This window comes from Lycorma delicatula, chromosome 1, assembly GCF_047948215.1.
Source record: "Lycorma delicatula isolate Av1 chromosome 1, ASM4794821v1, whole genome shotgun sequence".
NCBI lineage: Eukaryota > Metazoa > Arthropoda > Insecta > Hemiptera > Fulgoridae > Lycorma > Lycorma delicatula.
In genome coordinates, this window is record NC_134455.1 from 138,412,505 (window position 1) to 138,437,318 (window position 24,814).

General features: G+C 29.3%; 1 protein-coding gene across 1 annotated transcript; it reads left to right on the forward strand.

The window, feature by feature from the left end:
• The first annotated feature begins 2,399 nt into the window (after nucleotides 1-2,399).
• On the forward strand, nucleotides 2,400-17,438 carry RpS17 (ribosomal protein S17). Its single transcript, XM_075362129.1, has 4 exons — nucleotides 2,400-2,540; nucleotides 5,967-6,118; nucleotides 13,346-13,517; nucleotides 17,326-17,438. The coding sequence occupies exons 1-4, from the start codon at nucleotides 2,538-2,540 to the stop codon at nucleotides 17,392-17,394; spliced, it is 396 nt and encodes a 131-aa protein (XP_075218244.1). The 5' UTR covers nucleotides 2,400-2,537; the 3' UTR covers nucleotides 17,395-17,438.
• Nucleotides 17,439-24,814: the final 7,376 nt, after the last annotated feature.

A 24,814-nucleotide genomic window follows, 5' to 3' on the forward strand; every position in this document is an offset into this window, starting at 1 on the left:
CAGATACTGGCAGTTTTGTGATAGTTGTTTCAAAAATGTTAGTGTTACATAATTTAGTATTGTAAATGTTTATTACAGGATTGTGCTGTTTTCTAATTTATTACAAAATACTTTTAAGCATTTTGTTTTGCAATATAATTCTAATCTAATATTTTTCAACAAAAGACAATTTTTTATGATTTATAAATCAGCATGACAAAATGAAATTTTTTACTACAAGACAGTAATTTTTTTTTTCTTTTGGGGTGAAAATTAATTACTATGATTCACTTTTATAATTACCTAGAAACTGCTTCTAGAAGATCAGAACATCTTAAAAGAATTATAATGAAATTCTTTTGTTAGAGGTATTGCAAATAGCATTATTATTTATTGATAACAAGAAATTAAAACGTTTTTGAAATTTTGGCTTAATATGATGGCTTAAAATAGTTTAGACAAAAAGAATGTAGCATAAGAATCTAAAAGTTATCAATTACATTAAAGAAAAGAAAACTGGTTTTTAACACATACTTTGGGTAAGGAAAAATATTCTTTAGTTCAGAATTCAAGAGACATTGAATAATAAAGAAGTATCAAGAAGAGAAGGATGTCATGCTGGGACATCTAAGAAAACGGTTTCATCATTTAACCACAGTAATAAGTTGTAATTACCAAGATGAGCGTCTACCTTAGAATCTTAGTCTACCTAGAATCAAGCATATTCATAAAAAAACCTGGAAGCATATTTACTACTATATACAAACAAGTGTTATTAAACTTGCTATTTAAGAAAAGGTAATACTGGATTTAGTCCTGGAAGAGTAGCAATCATTCCTCCAAAATAGCAATCATTCCCAGAAAAGGACTGCCATTGGTTCATTTCATCTACCACCATTAAAATATATAAATGAAAGCATTTTTTCTCTTTAAATGCAAACTGGCCTCAAAAAGAACTGTCTACCATTATTTGGAAGTATAAGTTTTTAGTTTGGTAAAAAAAGTTGAATTACTGGAGAAATACTAAAAAAATTACATCAACCATATATTTTGCTACCTTTCAGAAGCTTCCTTATCTTTAAGAATCTAACAATATAATTTTTATATATTCTCTAAATAATTTTAAGAATATGGTCACTAAAAGATTTTTTTAAATGATAAAAAATCTGTACATTTTATCCAGATGTGACTAATACTTAAATTTTTTAAAAATTTTCAAATTTTATTTTTAGTCATATATATATATATATATATATACATAAATTAATATTTGTTTGTGCTGTACGCATTCCTATACCATTCATGTGATTGCAATGAAACTTTGGAGGTTTCTGAATTAGTTTGGACCTAGGTGGAGCTGGAGTCGAGATATTTCAAAAAAATTGTTTTTATGGTCCAGTTTGGCTCATATTCAGAATATATATTAGTTACGAGAAAAGAAATATTTTTGAAATGTAGATATTGTTAAATAACTCATTAAGAGTGCATAATATCTAGATAAGTAGCCCATTTCATAAGTTTTTGAATGATGAATTGAACTATGTATAAATCTTAATAATTATTTTTTTTATTTTTTCTTCTTTTTTTTAAAATAGTTTCATTTTTATAAAAGCTTTCCTTCAAAACTGAAAAATATTTTTTCCATTATCTCAGCAATTAAATACATTATTTTTGAAATGTAGCAAAAAATTATAGCTTCAATTGAGTCTATCCTAATAAAGTATTTTTATTAGGATAAATTCTAAAAGATATTTTATAATTATAAAGATATATATATATATATATATGATTATTTATCTTGTAAATACTTAAACATAGTTAATTTGAGATAATTTAACTCCTATAACATTTCAACTGATTGTTGAACCATTCCAAGATACAAACAAAATATTCACAATTTTCTTTAGAATTCCTTCACATCCAATGACTTTTCGAAACCCACCAAAACTCTTCTAATTATGTTTGATAAAATTCATAGTTTAGTTTTCAGTTTTTTTATTTATCTCTGTATATATATATATTACCTAAATTTTAATCTACCATAGATAAAGCTCATAACACTCCATTTTCTTAGGAAACATTATTTTTTATAAGAATGAGAAATAAAAAACATACTTCATACTTATTCCATAAAAATCTCATTTGGTGGACTGTTTGAACTAACAGCGCAGTCCCACATGTATGGAGTTAACTGAGATAATTCATAGCAAACGTTCATACTTTCACATACTTAAAGAAATTTTATTTTTAATTTTGAATATTATCAATACAAAAATAACAACAAAATGTAAATTATCAAATTGTCAATATATACATTTATTTATATTACATAATATTCTTTAAAATACATTATAAACACATAATTTTATTGTTACAAAACATTTACACGTTGTTTGTACTTCCAAATAAGTACTTTATTATAGTATTTTGATATAATGTTAAAACTGGTGGTTTTAAACATCTAATTACTTTCATAATGAGGTGTTGGCTACCTTGAGAAAGTATGGTGGATATTTCCGGTTAAGTGTTCTTTTCCATCGTGTTACGTTGCTGCAGAAATGGTGAGTGTTGTTAGTTTGTTTAGATACTATATTACTATTATCTCTGATTATATTGTTTAAGAATTTTATTACGATTTTGCTTAAAATTGATTTTAAATAAATGTAATGTGTTCCTGGTTGTTTTAAATTTGTTAAAACTTTAAGCCATCTCAGCATGTGCTTTTCAATTTTGTTTCAACTTTTTTACTGACAAACTGAAGCCTAATTTACGTTTAACGTAAGTAGACTATAACGTGTTTTAATTTAAAATTATATTTCTGCTTTCCATTGTTGTATTTTGCTATAGTTCGTCTTAAAAAACCTTAATTCAGTTTTGTGTAAAATCATAAAATCAAGTGTTAAATGTGTACATTGAAATATAAAACTGCTTAATCACTTACTTTAATAATAAAAAAACATGTTTATATAAAAAACGTTAAAATAGTAAAGGCATAATTATCCAGTTTGTAATATCTATTGAATATCATGATGTGAACTCGTAAATCTTAAATCAAAACTATATATAGGACTGTACTGTTACTTGGCCCTGTAGTTTATGTTTGCAAGCAATTTTTTCAGAATGAATGTTTTATAATACAACTGATGCTAATCTGAATGTGTTAGATAAATTAATAGATTTAAAACAGACATTTTTTATTTTATTTTTTAGATATTCTAAAAAAAATTAGGTTGTCTACAAAATTAAAACTACTCTGAATTTGGTGAAAGCCTTATTTAGGATCTAAGTTATTTGTTAACAGTTGAAATTTTTCTTTCACCTAAGTTAAAGGTAGCTTGTAAATTACACAAGTACTCCCACCAAAAGTTTGTAATTCAACACTGCAAAAGTGTAAAATACATTATTTTTGGACTAAATAATTTGGTTAAGTTTATTAATTAAGTTAAGAATGAGACTTGATTCACTTAGAACTAAATTAGGTTAAGCTTAAGTGCAATATGCATTATTTACAAAGTAAATAACTTTGCTAAGTGAAATTTAGTTAAGTTTAGTTAGGTTAGTGTAAAATGCATTATCTTCAAACTTTAGAATTGCTTATAGTATATAATTATGGACTCTCCCAATTTAAGGTTAATTAAACAAGGTTAGCGAGCGTTAGGTTATGTTATTGTATGAATGCGTACACAGAATCATTAGTTACCTAATCTTGTCCTAAACCTAACTAAATTTAACCGAATCTTACCTAAACCAAGCTATTTACTCCATAAGAAATGTATTTTACACTTGTTTAGCATTGAATTACAACATTTTTGGTGAGAGTACTGTAAATTATGAGATACATAACTCTGGTGAAAGGATTTCAGACTAAAAATATCATTTGTAACAAATAATTTGGTACTAAATAAGGTATATTCCAAATCTCATCAAAATTGGAGTCAAGTGCCTAATTGTAAACCTAACTAGGAATTTTAAGATCAGAAACTCATTGGATTAAATTGTAATAAAATTTGTTTAAGTAAGTAAAATAAGTGGTTGTAATAACATTGCACTTATAGATGGTTTCTCACAAACAAAATTAATTTCAGAGCTAAAGTGAAAATAAAGAAAAAGTTCATATAAACATGGATCTGGAAATGCTATATTTTTAACTTATAATGTGTATGTGAAAAATTCTAACATTGATATTTTCCATTATTGAAATGATTGGTTTGGTTTAAAATTATAATGCAGTGTTTTAGTTTCAGCCAACTTTATTTTTAATGAAAGTAAGATTTCCTTACCCTTCTTCATTTTTAGGCAATGTTACTTACATAAATTTTATTAGAATTAGGTTGTCCTCAAATTTTATTTGTTGACAGTAAGTTGTTTTACAGCAAGCTTAAAATATTATATTATGCTAAAACAATTTTTTATTTTACAATAATTTTCTCAGAAATGACTAGATATACGGTTATCTATTCAAAATTTCATGTCTGTATTAAACTTAATTTAAGTTCCAAGATTCAGTACAGCTTCATTTAACCCAGTATCAGAAACTAGGGTAAAAGTTTTCACAAGTAACTTGAAACAAGCTATTATTGTTTCCATGTCTGTGTTTATATGAATATTTTACTTTGATTTGTAGAACGAATATGTTTGAGATAATAAAAACACCCTTATAAACTGCTGCATCTAACAGGACAGTTTCAACAGTTCAACCATTACGCACTTGAAGTACTGGTAACTGATGTGACAGTCATCTTCAGGTCATTCCATATCAAATACCCAATCTAAGATTAAATTTTACAATAGCCTGCATGTCAATATTTGTAAAATAAATTGTACTGGTCATATCAGTGATGTCTCTGATTCACTTTTTGTAATACATAAATAAAGTGTGTACCTTTAAATATGTGTTGAGATTATTTGGAGTTTAAATTTTCATCGCCATGTACCAGTATTTCAAATGGTTTTTTTTATCATTTAACTTTTGCCTAAATTATTATTTAAAACTGCGAAAACGTTTTTCAAATTAACTTAATTTGTGGCTAAACAAAAATATAATCCTAGGAGTTTTTTTAATTGTTAGTACAAGATCTGGTTCATAAAAGAAGAAATGATAATTAATGGTTTTACAATTGTTTGGGGATATTGTAAGCTAGTTTCTTGCTTATCAATTGAATATCATTGTAATTTTTAGCGTTTATTCCACTCATGTGGGGCTTCAAACAAACAATTTCTGACTTTTTTTATTATCTTTCCCATCTGAGTTGTCGGGCGTCAAAAATTGTAATTTTTGAAAAACCCTGCATCAGACTTCAAAATTCATACTAGGCTTTCTAGAACTATGATAGGAAATAGTATAAATATTAGAACTGATGTCCCTTCATAGTGAAGTACTGGTGCAAAGATTGAAATATTTGCATTCTAAATGGTGAGATTCCGAGCTGATTTTAGGGCATTAATAAAAAGTAACAGAATTATGTATATAACATATTTCTTTATAGAATACAATGGTTTTTGTTTCAAGTTCGTCAATTCGTTTCTGATGTATTGGAAAAACCGCAAATGCAAAAATTGGCATGCAGGGCATTATAAAATTGATTAACCTAGTGCATAAAAACAATTTTTTATAAGTAATAAAAAATTTGTTTTGAACTCTTGAAATATGAGAGAATGAATGTAGAAAAAAATTACAAAAAACAAAAATGGTAATGCAACCACCATTGGGTGATTTGACATGGATTAACCCCTTCTCCACATATGTTAGTACTTATTTTAACCGTGCTGAATAACTGAATGTTTTATCACTTTGATAAATTTTGAAGCCAAACTACTGTCTGTATTAATGGCCAGTAATTGTTTTTTATTTCACAGTTTTTGCTATATGTTTTTCACGTCCATTTTCTTTTGACCTTCGTTAAGAATTTTACTAGATTATTCAAAGATTCATTGTTATTTGAATCTTATTTGTCTATGCATTTATGAATTGTATTTTCATTTTATAGGGTCGTGTTAGAACAAAGACAGTAAAGAAAGCAGCAAGAGTTATTATTGAAAAATATTATACTCGGCTTACTTTGGATTTTGATACAAATAAAAGAATATGTGAAGAAATTGCTATTATACCAACTAAATCGCTACGCAATAAAATTGCTGGGTGAGTACAAATTGTTAATTACTATAATAAGGAATTGCAATTAATATGTTGTGTGCCTTCTATATATTTGCTATTTAGTATTATTTATATTTTAGTTAAACTAAAAGAAAACTTAGCTAAAATCCTGTGTATATTTCAAAGTTACAAGCAATATAAAAAAATGCCTCTATAAGAGAGTTACGGTACAGTTCTGGGATAATCAATAACAATTACTTACTACAAAATTACAATTAAAAACTTAATAAATAAATTAAATTGATTTATTTTTGCTTAGCCTTAATTATATTTAGAGTAAAACACTTTTGAGTGGTTATTATAGTCAGTCTGCAGCATAAAAATCTGATGGTTTCAGTTTGTGCATAGTTACAGCATAGACAATGAATGGAGGGGGAAGAGGTGTAGGGCCAACTAGTCACACTAGAATATTTTAGTAGCGATGGAGATGTGAATAGGTGAGAATTAAGCATTTTACATAAAAAAATTGGTGAATCTTGTGTACTACTCTACACCAGTTCCGCCAACACTGTAGTGTGGGTCGAAAAGATCATGTTCAATCCTATATTGCCATTTTATTATGATCATAGAACTTCAGAGCTGATGGGAAAACCAAGATCACTCAGGAAAATAGAGAAATCACACCGGGTCTAGTGGTGAACTTTATTGCATTTCCCTGCCCTTGGTAGGTTGTGTTTTTAAATAAGTATATGTATATTTTAGTTTCTTAATTTTTTTTAGGTTCATCATTATTTTATATTAGGTTTTTCTGTTTAGCCTCGCCTCTGTAAGGTGTTATTCAGAGGAATATATATGAATATAAATGAAATGTAGTCTGATACAATCTCGGGTTGACCATTCCTAAGATTTGAGGTTAATGTAAGCTAACCACCAAAGAACACCAGTATCCATGATCTAGTATTCAGATCCATATAATAGTAATTGTCTTTACTAGGATTTGATTTTATGTTAGTTGTCATGTTTCCCTAACCCACTGGGTTGGTCTAATAGTGAACTATTTCAAAGTTGAGAGTTTTAAGGTTCAAATCCTAATAAAGGCAGTTACTTTTATACACATTTGAATACTAGTTCATGGATACTGGTTACCACACATCTCAGGAATGGTCATCCTGAGACTACAAGACTACACTTAATATACATTCATACATATCCTCATTCGTCACCTGAAGGAATACTTTACAGTGGTTCCAGAGGCTAAACAGAAAAAAAAAGAGGATATAAGAGAAACAACCAGAGTGTGTTAGGCAGCAGAAACCACTAGACCCTATCTCTCTGCATTTCAAAATTTCCTGATGCCCCCAAACATTAAAAATAGTTTTTCTCTCATTCGAGTTTTGTACCAGTAACATGGAACAACTGCCCGCACAGCTACCATTCCAATTAATTATTTAAAACAGATTTCCTGGGTGCCTGATCTCTCATTATGGAGACATTGCTTGGCCTGCTCCCAAGTCCCTCAGCAATGTGGCTTTCCTTGAGAGTTTCTTAAACCCAGAGTGTACGTGTGAATAAACCCTCATAATTTGGATGAACCTGAAACCTTAAAGCAAGGAATGTTAAGTCGTGTTGTAAGATCTTTAGTGAAAGATTTGATGAATGTCTGTAATTTTTAAAACTTATACTTTTTTTGTACAATTCAGAAACGGCAAGTGTACTCCATTGTATCAGAAAAATAATTTGTAATTATGCTCAGTAATTTAATGTTTATGTTCAAAACCAATTGGGTTTTTACTCTGCACCCTGAATGTAAGCGCATTGGTAAATTTTAATTGACATACATTAAACATACTATATTTTATGTTCAGAGTGTATTTTGGCATATAATGTGGAATATAGCTGAAAAAATTTAATTGAAGATCTTAAGTTATAAAAATAAATTTTGAACTTTAGAACTAAATATTATTGAGAAAAATAGACTTCAAATTTTTTTTTGGGCAGAAGTTTTGTGTAAAACTATTTCCTGAAGAAGTCTGAGCTATAAGAGTCATAGTGTTAAATTTTTTTAGAAGATTCAAAAGGTATTATTTGCATAAAATAACTGAATTTGAATTGAAAAAATATAAAAGTGACAAATCACAAATTTTCACAGAATCAATTTTTTATCTGTTGTAAGTCATTAAAATTTGATCATTAACATAGCTAATAAAGGGTGGAGCAGAGGAAATGCGTGTTTTTAAAACCGCTAGTACTCAGCAGTGAGTAGTATTTAGAAACATTGATGTTTTGGTCACAGTTCAACCTCTTTAATGTCAAACGTCGAGTTGCATTTCCAGATTGAAACGCCATATTCTGAAGGGTTGGGGCGTTTAGAAGTGCTGGATCTGTGATGAAGAAAAAACCACCCTGGCTTTCCCCGTTCAGTCCAAACTCTGGAAAACTCAGACAGAGTAAAAAGGGGCAGTTCTTGCTAGTCTGAAACTATCTGCTAGGCAACAGACTGTAGTGCTGGGTACATCACGTTCGCTTCATCTCATTTTACACTCATCTCAAATTTCACCCATACGAAATAATGATCGTCCAACAGCCAACTGAAGGATTTTGTGGTATAATGAATGCCATTCTAATGGAAAATGCAAACACCCTAATAATGATCATTGACAAAGCCCGTTTCCATCTGGATGGCTATGTTAATGTACAAAACTGTCAGTACTGGGCATTGGAGAACCCACGTGAACTACAGCAAAAACCTCTCCACGGCTCATGAAAGAAGTGTGATTCCAACAGGATGGTGCCACAATTCACATGGCAAGAGCATTGATTGATGTTGTTACCTGAACATGTCATTTCACAATTTGGCAATGTTTCTTGGCCACTACGCTCTTCTTGATCTGTTGACTTGTGACTTCTTTTTGTGAGGCTACCTGAAATCAAGAAAGTACATGAACAAGCCAAGCACAGTTAAAAACCAGAAAATTTCCATTCGTCAAGAAATGGAAACTGGCGTCGATTGAAATGTTGGAGAAAGCCGTACAGAGCTTTGAGGAGGCTCTGAATTTACATCTGACAAGAACGATGTCATCTTACTGACTTATTTTCTGAATCTAATTAAGGTATGATATTTTCACAAATGTAATATTATTTAATTTTAAAAAAATTCTATAATTAAAACAACCGAATTTATTCAGTAGCGAAAAACATGCTTTTCTTCTGCTTTATAAGAGCAGCATAAGTTTGAAATATATCGCACTTAAATTGTACTACTGAAATGTTATTATTAAATCATAACACAATCAGCAGTAGTGTATATTTTTTAAACATAAAATGAATTATACCGTGTGTTTTAAAATTGATATAATGGTTTTAAAGTTATGTTATATTTATTAAGTTTTACTTACATTGATAAACTGTACAGGAAATGAAAGAACAACTCAGTTTTTCCTATAAAGTAACCCACTGGGTTGGTCTAGTTGTGAACGCATCTTCCCAAATCAGCTGATTTGGAAGTTGAGAATTCCAGTGTTCAAGTCCTAGTAAAGGCAGTTACTTTTATACAGATTTGAATACTAGATCATGGATACTGGTGTTCTTTAGTGGTTGGTTTCAATTAACCACACGTCTTGGGAATGGTCGAGCAGAGATTGTACAGGCTACACTTCATTTACACTACATATCATCCTCATTCATTCTCTGAAGTAATACCTGAATGGTAATTCCCGGAGGCTGAACAGAAAAAAGAAAAAGAAAAATGTTTTTCCTCTAAGTGTCAGTGTGATCATCATTTTACACACAGCACACAACCAGCCAATAGGAGAGTTCATCCCATGCTTTAATCAGCGAGTCGAGTAATTGATACGACAGCTGTTTCAATCCTGTGTTGAGTAGGTCAGCTGGTAACAGTGGCTCATACACTTATTTGATCCTTTATAAACTTCCAAAGAAAAAATCACACTGGGTCGGGTCAGGTCAGGCAAACATGGAGACCACAGCAAACAAGCCCTCTCATCTGGTCCGCAGCAACCAATTACAAGTTGGGGACAATTTCATTCTACTTGGCACACAATCTTGTTGCCAAATAAAGGTTTTGTGGTTCATATTGCCATTGAGGTAAGATAGTTCATTCCAGACACACTTGCTTCTGCGAAAAAGAACGGCCTGTAAACTTGCTATCAGGATATGCCACAAAAAACATTCAGTTTTGTAGAGTCTCATTCATACTGCAATATTTTATGAGGATTTTCTCATTAATATGGAATGTTGTTTCACCATTAAACACGACACTATAAAGAAAGTCTTCATTGTCACAATGCATCATTTCATTTGCGAAGCTACCATGCAGGTTTTACACCTTGTAATAGCCCTATAGGCTTAGACCTTGTAAACAATATGGACACAGTTGTAAGCATTTCCTTAAAACCCTTCGTATAGACATCACCAGAATCGCTAATCCGTGGCTAACCTTTCTGATGGATTTCTTAGGACTACTCACAAAAAGACTCTTACATGTTCAACATCATGTACTCTTCACTTTACAAATTCAACCAGTGGTTTCAAATTGTTAATACCATCTACGAATGTTATTGTCGCTTGGGGATCATAACTGAACTTCAAACAGAACGAACATTAAGTGGGTAATTATTGCAAAACAAACAATTTGCAAACTACAAAACACAATGCATTCTTCTGGGAGGTCCTATCTGTTACTAGCACTTTTAGGTAGAAGGTACAGGAAACAGTTTATGAGCTTGCGCACAGCTGAAACTGTTGAGTTGTTCTTTCATTTTACATATAATTCATCAATGTATATAAAACATGAGAAATTTTACAACCTTTAAATATCTTTTTTTCTTGGTGTATGTTGAAGATTTAGTTAAGTAAATAACTGAATTATTTTTGTACACAAGAGAGTAACACTCCATTTAGAAGAAACAACTTTTTCATCCCATGCCCTTAAGGATTAAACAATGAATTGTACATGTATAAACAAAATATATATTTGTATAAAGTCTACAGGTACCATTGTTATTTGTTAAAACCAGATTTAAACTTTTTTATAGGGTTTTTAAAAATTCAAGAGAATTTTTATATTTTTAAAAATGAAAAAATATCTTGAAAAATATTTCATGTTAATTTACTAAAGTTGTTTTATATAATACATTTTTCTTGACATAATACGCTTAAAAAAACTAATTCTTTGGTATGATAATCAGATTTTGGTGGTAAATGTAAATGCAGTTTCATCATATTTCAAGCCTCTGCTGTTGTTATATTAGCTTAATCTCAATGATTAAATTTTAATGACTTATTATTACACATATAAAGCTGATTTTCTCAAAATTTGAGATTTTTTTTTATGTAAGCCTTTTGGTTTATTCCAATTTAAATATAGCCAATTTTATACAACATACAGTATTTTTAAAACTAAGTATATGACTTCCAGGCATAAGACGTTTTCAGGAAACAATCTAAAAAGTTTATTTAAAAAAAATACAGTAAGTTAAGATTATGTTTTTATAATTTAGTTTTTTTTTATTTGATATCCTCAGTATAAACCAAAATGTTTCGGAACATAACAGTATATTATTCAACAAGCCTGTAAAATGATAGCCATTAAAGTTCTATGTAAGTTACAATATGAGCCTCAGCAAGTATTCTGTAAACATTTCAAGATAAAAAATATTAGGATTATTGATTAAAATTAATGATAGAATACATTGTTTACCTTTTTTTTCTTTCAAAAAATACATTAAACAATTCATTTCTGTGCCAATAGGTTATTACTCATAAGTTCTGCTACCTTTTTTTTTAATATTGATCAATGTTAAACACATTTCTTAGTCAGATTTGACTTAATTAACAAAAGATAAACAGTTAATATAGAAATTTAGTTATAGTTGTGCCAAATTATCTGTGCACATGGCCAGGCTGGCCGACTGATGGATGGGTTGGGGAGAGTGATCTGTTCCAAAAACATCACTTTCACAGTCTCTCATTTAAATCATGTAAGCAATGACTCACCGCAGCTAACATATAATGATTATTATTATTATTGCGTCATAGTATTTAGACCAACATTTATCCAAGGATGTGCTGACACATCAACATGCAGTAGCAATTGCCAGTTGTTGTTTGGTGGCTAATGTTATAATTAATTATTTTATTTAAACACCCCTCTCCCAAATATCCCTTTATAAAACTATAAACATATTGCATAAATTAACAGTCTTCAACCAAACATTGCAAAGTTGTGTACGATCATAAGATTTTTTATGTAGTAATCTTTAGGTAATAAATGAAATAGTGTTGCGATGGTGATTTTTTGCTTACTAACAATTTTATGGTAGTTTCATTGGTAGTAATTTAATATTTATAAAGTTTGTATTTGCACAAAAATTTAAAAATAGATAATGGTATTCAATCGAAATTGAAAAGACACATCATTCATAGTCAAGGCAGAGAAATTATTTCTAGTGTTTACAAGTTTATAAAGGAAGAAGCAATTAACAAGGCTGTCAATTCCTTTATCAAAAGGTTGAGGAAGAACTGATGTAGCATATGATGTTTCTGAGCACGTTGTAACAATTGATAGTGAACTGAAAAAAAAACATATAACTAAACAAAACATTTTTCAATGTCAGGCAAACAACAGACTTCTAAATGGTATATCACAGGACTGTACGACTTCAATAAATTTATGATAAGAACTGTATCATTTTCCCCTCTAAAAATTTACCTTCGTACAGTGCAAATTCTAAATTAAGAATTATATAATTGGACGTAGAAGATTATTTTCAAAACACATTATTCAGTTTGTGAAACATCAGATTAAAATAAAAGAACTCTTGGGGATGTGTTATTGCCATTTCCTATCAAAAGAATGATGAATAAAGAGAATACGTAATAATTTTTAAAAAATAAGATTCTGTCTAATGGGAAGGCTAAAATTTGGTGTTTTAATGAGAGATCACATCCTAGCAGAAATGTTTGGGGATAAAAATAATGTCAGTTTTGTTAGGTTGGCCTGGAAACTCATCAGATTCAACCCTGTTGAGAATTTTAGGACATTGTGAGAGGAAATAAGTAAGCTAGACGGCATTAAAAAAAGGGGAAAAAAACAGTGTATTCATGTATAATTTTAGAATGGAAAAGTTTTTAAAAATATAAAGGCAGACATATCTCTGCTCTCTTGAATTCATGTTCACATCATGTTATTTTTAACAATAATAAAAAAAAGAAAGGTATATTTATTTACTAAGTTGTTTTTTTTTAATTTAGGTTTGTTACACATTTAATGAAGAGACTTCGGCACTCGCAAGTTCGTGGAATTTCAATCAAGCTGCAGGAAGAAGAACGTGAACGTCGTGATAACTATGTTCCAGAAGTTTCTGCTCTTGAACAGGATGTAATTGAAGTAGATGTCGAAACAAAGGATATGTTAAGGATGCTGGTATGGATTACTTTTGCCTTTTTCTATGTTATAAGTTATGACAAGTTATGTTTTATAAATGTACTCCCTTTAGCATTCTGTAATGATACGTTGAAGAGAAGATTATTTCTACTCATCTCAATGCATTAATACGTGCTTTAACTTGTTTTACATACATTAGTGGCATACTGTCTAGTTCAATTAAACGATATTAAAATTAAAATTTGAGAATTAAATGACAAGAAGTAAAAAATTTTAAGTTAAATAGCACTTTAATTAAAATGTTTTATTCATATATAAATTATGTAGCTGTTATTCTTCAATATTATTTATATAAATTGTATGATAATGTGAGATAAACAATATCTCGCTTTTGCCATATTTATTTTTTGCTCTGTTTGTTAATTACATTTTTTAAGGTGCTCATTTTAAGTGTGCCACACCAGTTGGGACCTCATAAACTGTAAAATGTATAAAGAACTTTAAATGGGGAACTTTTCTGCAATCTTTGAATGGATTAAAAAGACTATTGGCATGTTTGAAATTCCACAGAGTTTTCTAATGTGGCAGCTAACTTTTTTTTTTATAGAAACCACAAATTTTTATATTTTCAAATATATCGTATTTCTTGGATATTTTCCCCAAAATGCCAACAGTTCAGATCTATACCTCATTTCCAGTTGAAACTTTTGACAAATATGTAATTTATAAATTAAACTAAGAATCCATTATAATTTATCTTTATTTTTTATATTTATTTATAAATTTTCATTCATTATATATTTCATTATTTTGATTATAAAACTACTTCTTTAAACCTTCTAAAATTATTCTTTGTCATACAGTTACAATTTTAATCAATGGCCCAAATTCTGTACTAATCTCATAATTTTAATAAACAAATTTATACACTATAATAAAATTATATATAATTTATATTACATAATACATCAACAAAATAATTGTTTTATTCCAATTTAAGAAAATGAACAGTGAAATTTTATGAAAATAAATTTACAGCCATCCATGGAAATTAAGCAAGTTTCATGTTTTAGAAAATTTTCTACATATTGTCTACAGGTACAACTGGAAATGAGGTACAGCTCCTGAACAATTGTGTTAGGGGTAAATGTCAAAGAATAAAATTTGGGGATTTTAAATACAAAAAATTGAGGTTGAGTTGTGACTAATTACAACTAAAAAAAGTTCTGGGGTCAAAACCAAAATTTTGTTTACCTGCATTGCTAGTCTTCATGGCTTGGTGGAAATACAGCGTTCAGAGGTTTCAGATTTGAGCTTAAGCGTTTTCCAAATAAAATTCATCATACTGTTATTAAGGCATCCACTTGTTGTCATACAATTTATCAAATTTTGAATATTAAGAGTGGATTGTGTTTTTTTACCATGTAGAATTTTTTTAAAGTAAATTACAGAACCTCCACTCTTGATACAAAATCAGAAATGTTTCTTCAATAAATACCCCAACCATTTAAATTTGTAAACAAAAGACACCAGTGAATTAGGTCAACACAAGTAGGGATTGTTGGTTGATCCTTATGTTCTAGGAGCAAGTGTTACTAATCGGCATTCCTTTTCTGCCTTACATTAATTTACAGTTGTATAATTTATCACGTAACACTTGCAATAAGTATCTTGATTATACTGTCACTTAACTTATGTGTTTTTTATTTTTATGTTAAAACAGATAAATTTGGTTTGGTTAGTTCAATGTAGAAATGAGAAGTAAACCAAGAAATGTGTAAAAAAATTTTGATTGTTGAAGTTTGGTTTTTGTAATGAAAAAAAATTTCAGCTTTAATTTTACATGAGATTAAATCCATGTAAATTTTTCTTCTGTTTTCCATAGATTTATTATAGGAAATTAGTTTTTAAATGATAAAACATACAAAGATTATTCAGTGTTCGTTAACTGAAAATCTCTATAAAAAATTCAATTTGTAAAGTTCTGTAAAATTATTTTAAGTTTTAAGATATTTGTTACATGTTTTTAATTTAATATAATCCAAAGAAGCTTTGTTTTCAGCCTCTCTTACTAGTTGTGTTGCTTTGCTTCTAATGATCTTGTCTGTTTCCTGAAGAGGGTAATCCATGATTAGTGGCAAAGTGAGTGGAATGCTACCATGGAAAATAAACTAAAATAACCCCAATTAAGAACACTGTTTTACTGTGGACCTTTTCATGCAGAAATAACCATCAGGAAGAGGTTATTATCTGTCGTTTGCAAATAGGACACACTAGGCTCATTCATGGATATCTGACGACTGAAACAGATGCACCAGTTTGTGCTTACTGCGACTGACCACTGACGACTGACAGAGCACCACATCCTTGTGGAATGTGTCTGTTATGTGACATTGCGTAGCAAGTTTAAACTAGAGCTAACATGCAAATTATTCTACGTGATAACAAAGTGTTTTTATCTTATGTTTTACGATTTCTTGGGGCCATCCATTTATACTCAAATATTTAAATTACTGTAGTGTGTTTCAGCTATTCATACCAATTATTCTTTAGCAGTTGGAAATTTTAATTTTTTAATTTAGATATATGTGATATTTCCTTCTTTATTACAAAAAATAAATGGTGTCTGGGTGATAATAACGTTAAAGTTGTTGCCCAGGAAAAAACCAACAAAAAAAATATGATCGATTGCATTAAATTTTTAGTCATATTCTCTTTATACGTTATTTTAAATACAATTGGATGATAGAATTACAGTTTCTTATTGTGTAAAAAATGATTAGGGATAATTAAATATGTTGGTTCATTGTCTACTGACAATATTGGCTGTTAGTAAATTATGTGAAAATAATTGTAAAAAAGTAATAACCTGGGAGCAAATAATTTAAAAAATTAAATGGAATATTGAATTAGTTGTGTTTGTATGAGATTTTACTGTAAATAATCAAAATAGTAATGATAAAAACTATGTGGAGGCATTTTAAAAGAATAGAACACCACTTGCATAGCTTGTTATAAATATTCTGCTCTATCAAGCAAGTGATTTTATAAGATCCTTTTCTCTGTAATCAGCTGATCATATTCAAAATCATTACTGAATGACTGTTTTAACATAAATTTCATGTAGTAATTTATTTCTTTTACATTAGGTGCTTTACAGATAGGGATAGCTGTTGTAAAAGAAATTAATGTACAGTTTTCTTTTTTATACACTCTTTATGATTTGTTTACAGTTAGTTAACTTCTGCACAATTTTGGCCGTCTATACATCCCTGGCTGTCCCATCATTTTTGTTGCCTTTATCTATGAACAGTACCTTCGCTCCAATCATGCTGAGAAAGAAACTCTTAACTGATACCACGTGTGCCTCGATGCCTTAAATACATCACAGCTATAAGAAGTATTCTGACAAATCCCCTGTGTCATGGCCATACTTATGTAAAGCAACATATTGTACCCTTTTTCTTTTCTTAAAAAATGCTGCATTATGTCTGACTCTATAGCAGAAATGCACACTTATTTTTGCTTTACTATGTTTACTTTAGTATTTGTAATCATATTATGCTCTATGTAAGGAACTGTTGCTTAAATGTTTATTGGGATATGATTCTGCTGTAAGTGATTACTATTTTTCCAAATAATAGAGCAGTCTCTGAGAAATAATTATTTGACGGATAGTTAACTCCCAGTAATTAAAGTAGAAAGATAGTTAACTGTTATTGTTTTTGATATATGTAAGGACCAGCTTTATTGAATTTTTAAATGATTTTAATTAATAAATTAAACATTGGTGCTAGATGAATATAAATTACTATAAATTTTGTAATCCTCTTTTTCTTTTTTCCAGGAATTCAACAGTATCAGTGGTTTACAGCTTATCCAGCCTACAACACAACAATTTGCTAGACGTACATAAATGTAAACATTTTTGGGAATAAACTGTTTTTTATTGTGTAAAAATATTTTTATAAAATCCCTCAAAACCATTAAGAGTATATATTTTTGATGATTCTGAAAGGGTCATTCAAAAAAATAAACCCCGACCAATCTACATTTTTCTAATTATAATACGAAACTAAATTTTGTAATAAAATTTTTTTTAATCGCTTTCCTAAGAATGTTTTCATTCTTTGCATCTTTTTCATTGACTCAGCTTCTGTTCTCACTGCGGTGTTATTGCTGGTGGTTTTGTTCCTGATTAGGCAGACATGTTTTTACAATGCAGTCAAAATATATAATAGATATGAATTGTGTCATAATTTAGTATATTGTTTCATAACATTCAGATGTGTTCCCTGTTTTTGTTTATATGTACAACGTCAACAGTGTATTTATCTGTAAGAGATAAATGATAAATCTTGTCTCTGTTGCTGCAGATAGCTTTAAGATACATTTTATCTGTGTTTAAAGCAGTGTTCCATTTGACCAATATAGAACACATTGTGCTGTCTGTTCTTTATATCATAATCTATTTTTCTTTGTTATGAATTTTCTTTGAGTCTTTTTTTGTGTTAATGTGATCTATTTGTTTTTTTTTTTAATTGTACGTTGTGCCAATGTGTAGATATCTATTTGTATCTGATAGTTTTTAGATTTTAAGTTTTTTATTTTGAAGTAACACGGGTATGTTCAGTAGTTTAAGAAGAACTTCCAACCTAATTCATCTTGTTTTCCAGAACTGATTATCCAGAATATAGGCAAGAATTAAACTGAGGAAGCATTTTTTTTTTGTTCTAGTATCACATGTTTCACTTTAATTGATCTGATCTCAAAAAAAAAAGTCTGTTGATAATATGCTATCCTTTACTTTAAAAAAAAAAACTTAAAAAATTGGACCTTTGACATCTTTAAAGATTTGTATCTGGAATTTCTTTTCTGATGGAAGAATCTGATGCTGATGCTTCTACTCTATCTTTTGCAGCTTACATTCTGTCACAGAACTATGGATTCAGATTTTACCAGAAGTCATTGTTACTTAGAGAATCTCATCTTTAGTAAAATAAACTTGTAAGTTCCCAATGCTTATGGTTAACAACTCGGCTTTCTGCTTGTGTAAGTTAATCTTCGAGGTGTAGAACCGCAGTTGAAACCTTCAGTTGACGCTTCAAAAAAAATCCCCAGTAATGCTAGTATGAGTATGACATCTATTTTATTTAAAATAGTAATGTATGTACGTTGAATTAAGCAAAAAGGAAAACCATTGTAGGCTGTAGCATAATATCAATTGTTGTGTATTACAATGTAAAACACAAATCAAAAAATTATTTCTGTGGCTCAAGCAGTGAAGGTGGTTGATATGAGAATGTATAAAGGTGATATGATATGTTCGTTGCTCTTTTTTGGTAACCCAGAATCCTGACATGAGTAGGTAGGAGTAACCAGATATCAAAAATATATATAGTGGATTTTATATATATCCTCTGTTAATGGTGTTGCCATTACTGTTAGCATTTTGAAGATGTTTTTATTTTGGCCTCCACATGGTGAACACTACATGATAAAGCAGGATTCATCAGTAACAAACAAAATACAATTTCTTGTAGCTGTGTGCTGTATTCATGCTACAAGTATAAAAACACTTTGTCATTATTCTTATTTTCTGTTCTCAGCAAATTACACATATTTCTTTTATAATAACGCATGCCTGCATTAATCAAAAGTGGGAAATCATTTAAAATGTCAATAATTGTTCATCAAAATTAATAGGATTGAGTTAGGTAATTATCTCTAAAAGACTTTAGCAGAACTTCTAGCCTGATTAATCTTGTTTTCCAGAACCAATTGTCCAGAATACAGGCAATTCTGTATTGCTTGTATGGAAAATGGAAGAAAATTCTTCAATTTTCATTGGAGTATGTTCTTTAATAAATAAGTCTTTATTTTTAAAAGATCTCATGTCTTTGTTACCTGTTAATTTAATTTTTCCCATTTGTCCAATGTATGTGCATTGCATTTACATTCTATTTTCTATATACTGTTACTGTTTTATATATCTTTTTCTTTTACATTAGTATTAAAAATCTTTTTTTAGTGTATTATTTGCATTTTTAGCCATTTTTATATTATATTTACTAAAGAACTGTTTAATTGGGTAATTTCTTTCCCAGTAATAACTGTTAACTCCATTAAAGGTTTCTTTATTGTTCGTTCTTTAATTACATTTAATCTATAGTTTTATTAATTTTCCTGATCATTTCTTTTTTTACATGCTGGTTTCTTTAATGGTAATTTAATGTAGTCTATCATGTATCTAAAAGCCACTAATTTATGTTCCATTGGGTAATTTGAATTGTAAGTAATGATGTATGGGTTTCTTTTCATTTTTAGGTCTAAAAAATTTAATAGTTCCATCTTTCTCTTTTTCCATCTTATATTTAATATTATGGTGGAATTTGTTTATTTCTTCCAGAATTATTTTTTTTAATTAGTTTTTTATTTTTTAATTAGTAATAGTGTCATCCACTTGACTAATATATTCTAAACATCTCTATTTTTTCATGATATCTGGTATATTCTCTTTCGTATTCTGAATCTATGAAATTAATTCACAAATGAGTTAAAGGAAGAATGAACATTTAAAAAAATGTTTAAATAAAAAGTAACAATAAAACAATTATAAATGAACAGATCAACAATCAAGCATATGTCCTTTTCAAGAACTTCAATTTATTGAATACAGGAAATAGATAAATAAAATTAAAGGAGAAATATAAGCATTAACAACAATTAGACACGAAGAAAGCATAACATCAAATGTAGGGAGGGACGTTGACTAAACGCTTATGAGATTAACAGAAATTAAAAAGTACCAGTACAATAAGTCTTGACAATGGAGTAGTTCCAAAACACGTCAATATGTGATAAAAGAATAAAGCTAAGAAAGGTAAATAGTACTCAACTATAGATAATGTTCATGAATGAATTAAAATTCCAGAAAACCCAAACACCATTATAATGCTGCAGTAACTCAAGTACCAGTTAAATAGTTTTCATGGTTATTTTAATTTAAACACTTGCAATATACAAAAATGTAACTAATATTTTTTTTTCTTTTCTGTGGAGTCATGTAAGCTGTAAACAGTAAATATAAGTATTAACAATAACCCAATTTCTTTATTTAACTCTTTCCCTCCAATCATGAGTGCCATTGGGCCAATAATTTTTTTATCACTTAGGTTCCCTGTCTGCGATTAATTAAATTTATGGTTTATTGTATGGTAAAATTGCTTATATCAAAAAATAATTTTTTTACAAAAGCCTTATTAATCAAAAAATAGGACATGTATGTCAATTATAATAATTTTTTCAGTATTGCATTTCTTGAAACAATTTTCTGGGTGTAAACCCAGGTTTCTGGAACACGTATCATACCAAAATACAATCTCTTTCTATCACCTTTGACAAAGATTGGAGCACACCACAATCCTTGTGTTTTCTCTGGCATTTTATGTATATTATGAAGCCTGTCATTCAACCATTTTTCAACTTAATGGTCGACCTCACTTACATAGAACTTAAAAATGTTAGTAGACTATATTATTGGTATCTAAAGAGGGATCTATCTACAGCAGAAAATCCAAAAGAAATAGATTTTAGGCGAGTAACAAAATGCATTGTCATATGTTCACCATACATTTTTTGTTTGAAAAGAAATTTTAATTACAAACAAACAGCCAGATAGAAAAAAATTCAACATGAAATCTATATAAATAACACTACAAGAATCAACCATTCACTCATTTAAGAAACAGAAAATTAAATTTTGTTGATCACTGTTATTAAAACTGCTTAACATTATTTCATACCTCTTATCTCCATGCAAAAACCATTATGTTATCATCCTTACTGTAACAGATTCATGGACAGCAAGTTTGCCCTTCAGATTCATTTTGTTTACTTTAGGCACTCCTTATGTGCGTGGTTGAGAGTCCAGTTAAGTGGACTTCTATTGCTGTTAATTCTTGAGCTAAATTTACTGAAGTGTGAATAAATGGTAACCAGATTTTTGAATGACAGTCACATTTGTAATCAACTGGAGAACAAATTTGTTGTTACAGAGCCATAATACTCTGAATAAATATAACCGTTTTTTGCATCACGTATAACATAGATTCTAAGTTCCCACTTAATAGGTTTTATCTTTATTATACATTTTAAGAAGAACATGTCCCTTGAAACTTGCATTAGGCTCATCCACAGATAAACATTAACTATGTGAATAATAATAAAAAAATGTGGTTTCTATGTAATCTAAAACATCTTTTACTTAACCTTGATCTAACAACTTGTTTCCATAATACTAAATTTTCTGCTGAAGTAGGAGGTAACACATGAGCCCAAAACTTTGGAAAAAATTTAGAGTCAAGCCATTGAAATGAAAAAATCAGTCATATTCAGTAAAACACCTTGCATAGCAGGCATTTCTTTTCTTGTAATTATCACTGAATTTAGACCAAATTGAATGTTGCATAAGTGGGTCACTTTTTGAATATTTTTTTCTTCATATATACAGATTTGTTTCAGAAGTTATGTGATCAAATGACAAAAAAGATTCAACTGATGATGGTGTCTTACTCCTACAAGGAGGTCTGTAACCCATATTTACATTATTGTAAATTTGGGAAAATTTCAAGTCATTTGATAGATTCCACAACTGAGAAGCACCACAAATATTAGAAGTAGACCTACCTTGGGGTTCATTATCACTACCTTTTACTTTCACTGTAATTGTCCAAAATAGCATTTATTCTTGATCACTATTATAATTAAACTTATTTTCAGGAACTGTTAAAAAAACTACTAGAACGACTGGTTGATGTCATACCAACTCGTGGAATACATAACCTCACATCGAGAGAAAGTAATTTAAGTGTAAAGCCATCAATTTTCGATTCTATGATATATATTACATGGGTTTTATGATCTTAACAACAGATGTCAGATTGTTTTTTAATCTGTGCACATAATTGCGGTTAGTTTACAAAAGAACGGTACCTAGTAAATTGTGATGTCTCGAACTGTATTTAACAAAAGAGTGCAAAGGGTTAGTAAATTATATAAATTTTTTGAATAGATTACTTGAATAATTTATTATAAATATATAATACAATTTTCATCCATTTTGAATTCACGTATATATCCTTGTGGAAAAAACATGTTATTGATTATATAATTTTGTTTTTGATCAGATATTAGTTACTTGTTTACAGTGACCAAGTAAAGCAAACAAGTTTTAACATTTTCTAAATAAAAAAAATAGATAAACTTCAAGTTTGACTTTTTATATTATTTTCTTTTAAATGGCTTAATTCTGATTGACATACAAAAAGAGTTCGATTGCACGTTAAAGGATTCTCCATTTTTGACAGTAAAAAATTGGCGTGCTGAATTAAAATGTTTTACATCCATTCAAGACGATGGGTGAAATTGTCGCAAAATTCCACAATGCTGTAATAAATTATTGCAGATTAAAGGTACATGAGTGGGCTTTTGGTGACATTGCAAATTCTTGATAGACCATACCCACTACATTTATTTTACAATTTTGGATATGAAAAACTTTCTGCTCAAAGGATGCTGTGTTTTAACAGACCAAAAACATTCTACTAAACATGTCCCAAGGGTGTTCAGATTTATGTAAAAGTAATTCCACCAAATATGTTCAACATTTTATAACAGTATTTGAAATGTGGATTTACCACATACCAGAGACACCAAACAGTGGGTGGAAGCAGGTGAAAGTGCTCTTCCACCATGATAATGCTTCTAAACATACATCTTTGGTTGTTGTAAACTTAAGAATGTATGCTTTCAGATTTGGCTCACTGGTTGTAGATTCACTTCAAATTATGAGGTTGTAGCTGAGACAATGGCTTATTTGGCAGAAATTTGCCTTATTATGCTGAGGGTTCTAAAGTTAAAAGTCATTGATTTAAATATATTTGAATTGGAAAGTGACTGCATAGGAAAAAGTCTGAAAAACATTTAAAAGATTTTCCATAAATTTATTTAAAATTAAATTTGATAATTTCCTTTTACAGAAATAATACTCTTGATAAATGTTTAAATAATGCAATTTAAAAAATTATATTTTCTGCATCCCATTCAACATATACATAAATGTGCTCAAATATTTTTCATTAATGCATTGTAACTGAATTACTTTGTTGCTTTTACATATGCAGTGAAACCTCCCCAACCAACCATCCCTCCCTAAATGACCAAAAAAATTAGGAATGGTGGAATTTTGTATTCATATGTTAATATATCTTCCTGAAAATGACCATTCCAACCGCGATCACTTCTTAGGAATTTTAATATGTTGTCTAATGAATTATATACATATATACTGTACAGAAGCAATCATGTAAACATGCAATTTACCGAATTAAGCCAGCAGACTGTCGCCTACTGCGATTAATTGATTAATCACGTATACAAAATGTTTCCATATATTCCTTCACTTCTCTTTAATGAAATTTGTTTATAAATGTATTTCCTGTCGATTAAATTCCGGTATGAAATGTTAACTGTAGTGTTCGGTTGACTTGTAAAATTTTGGTGTTGTGTTATCATATAGAATCTTTTAAGTCTGTTGGAGGTGTGAATTAATGTGATAAAGGACAGTGAAAAAGCCTTTACCAACAATGATTAGCCAGTTAATACAAATATGGAAAAACTCAGATTCAACAAATTTAAAAAAATAAAGAACACATAAAGAAAGGTGGTTTAAGAATCGGAAATAGACTCAAAAAGGGAGTGTTCACAAATTAATGAGCTTTTGCATGGATTAATGAAGTACACAGTAGAGGATTACTGATCAGCAGGCCAGTGATACAAGAAAAAGCTTTGTTATTTGTGAAATCTTTAAATAATGAGTAATTTAAAGCTAGTAATGGTTGGCTTCCATAAGTTTTGTACTCATAACAATATTGTTTTTTGTGTGGTAAGAGGATAAAGTTCCTGCGTAAACATTTTAAGAATACCAGACAATCAAAGATTACAATTTACACAACATTTAACCTCGACAAAACCGATCTTTTTTCCTTAGCAATTGAAGGTTAAAAATGGATTAGTGGAGAGCAAAGTAAAGAACATATAATGATAATGTTTTCCATGAATGCTGTCAGCGAAAAAAAAAAACCATGTAATAATTAACAATGACCATAGACCAAGGTAATTTTTTTCAAAGACAGGTATGCAAATAGCAAATAAAAAATCATAGATGACCCTAATTTTTCAAGATTGGCTAAATAAATTCAATGAAAAAATGAAACTAAGATCTAAGAACCATTATGCTTTTAGATAACGCAACATGTTGACATGTGTTATCTAAC

Coding starts and splice junctions, on each gene's coding strand:
- RpS17 (XM_075362129.1), top strand. Junction 6,119..13,345: donor CTACGCAATAAAATTGCTGG/GTGAGTACAAAT, acceptor TTTTTAATTTAG/GTTTGTTACACATTTAATGA. Junction 13,518..17,325: donor AGGATATGTTAAGGATGCTG/GTATGGATTACT, acceptor TCTTTTTTCCAG/GAATTCAACAGTATCAGTGG.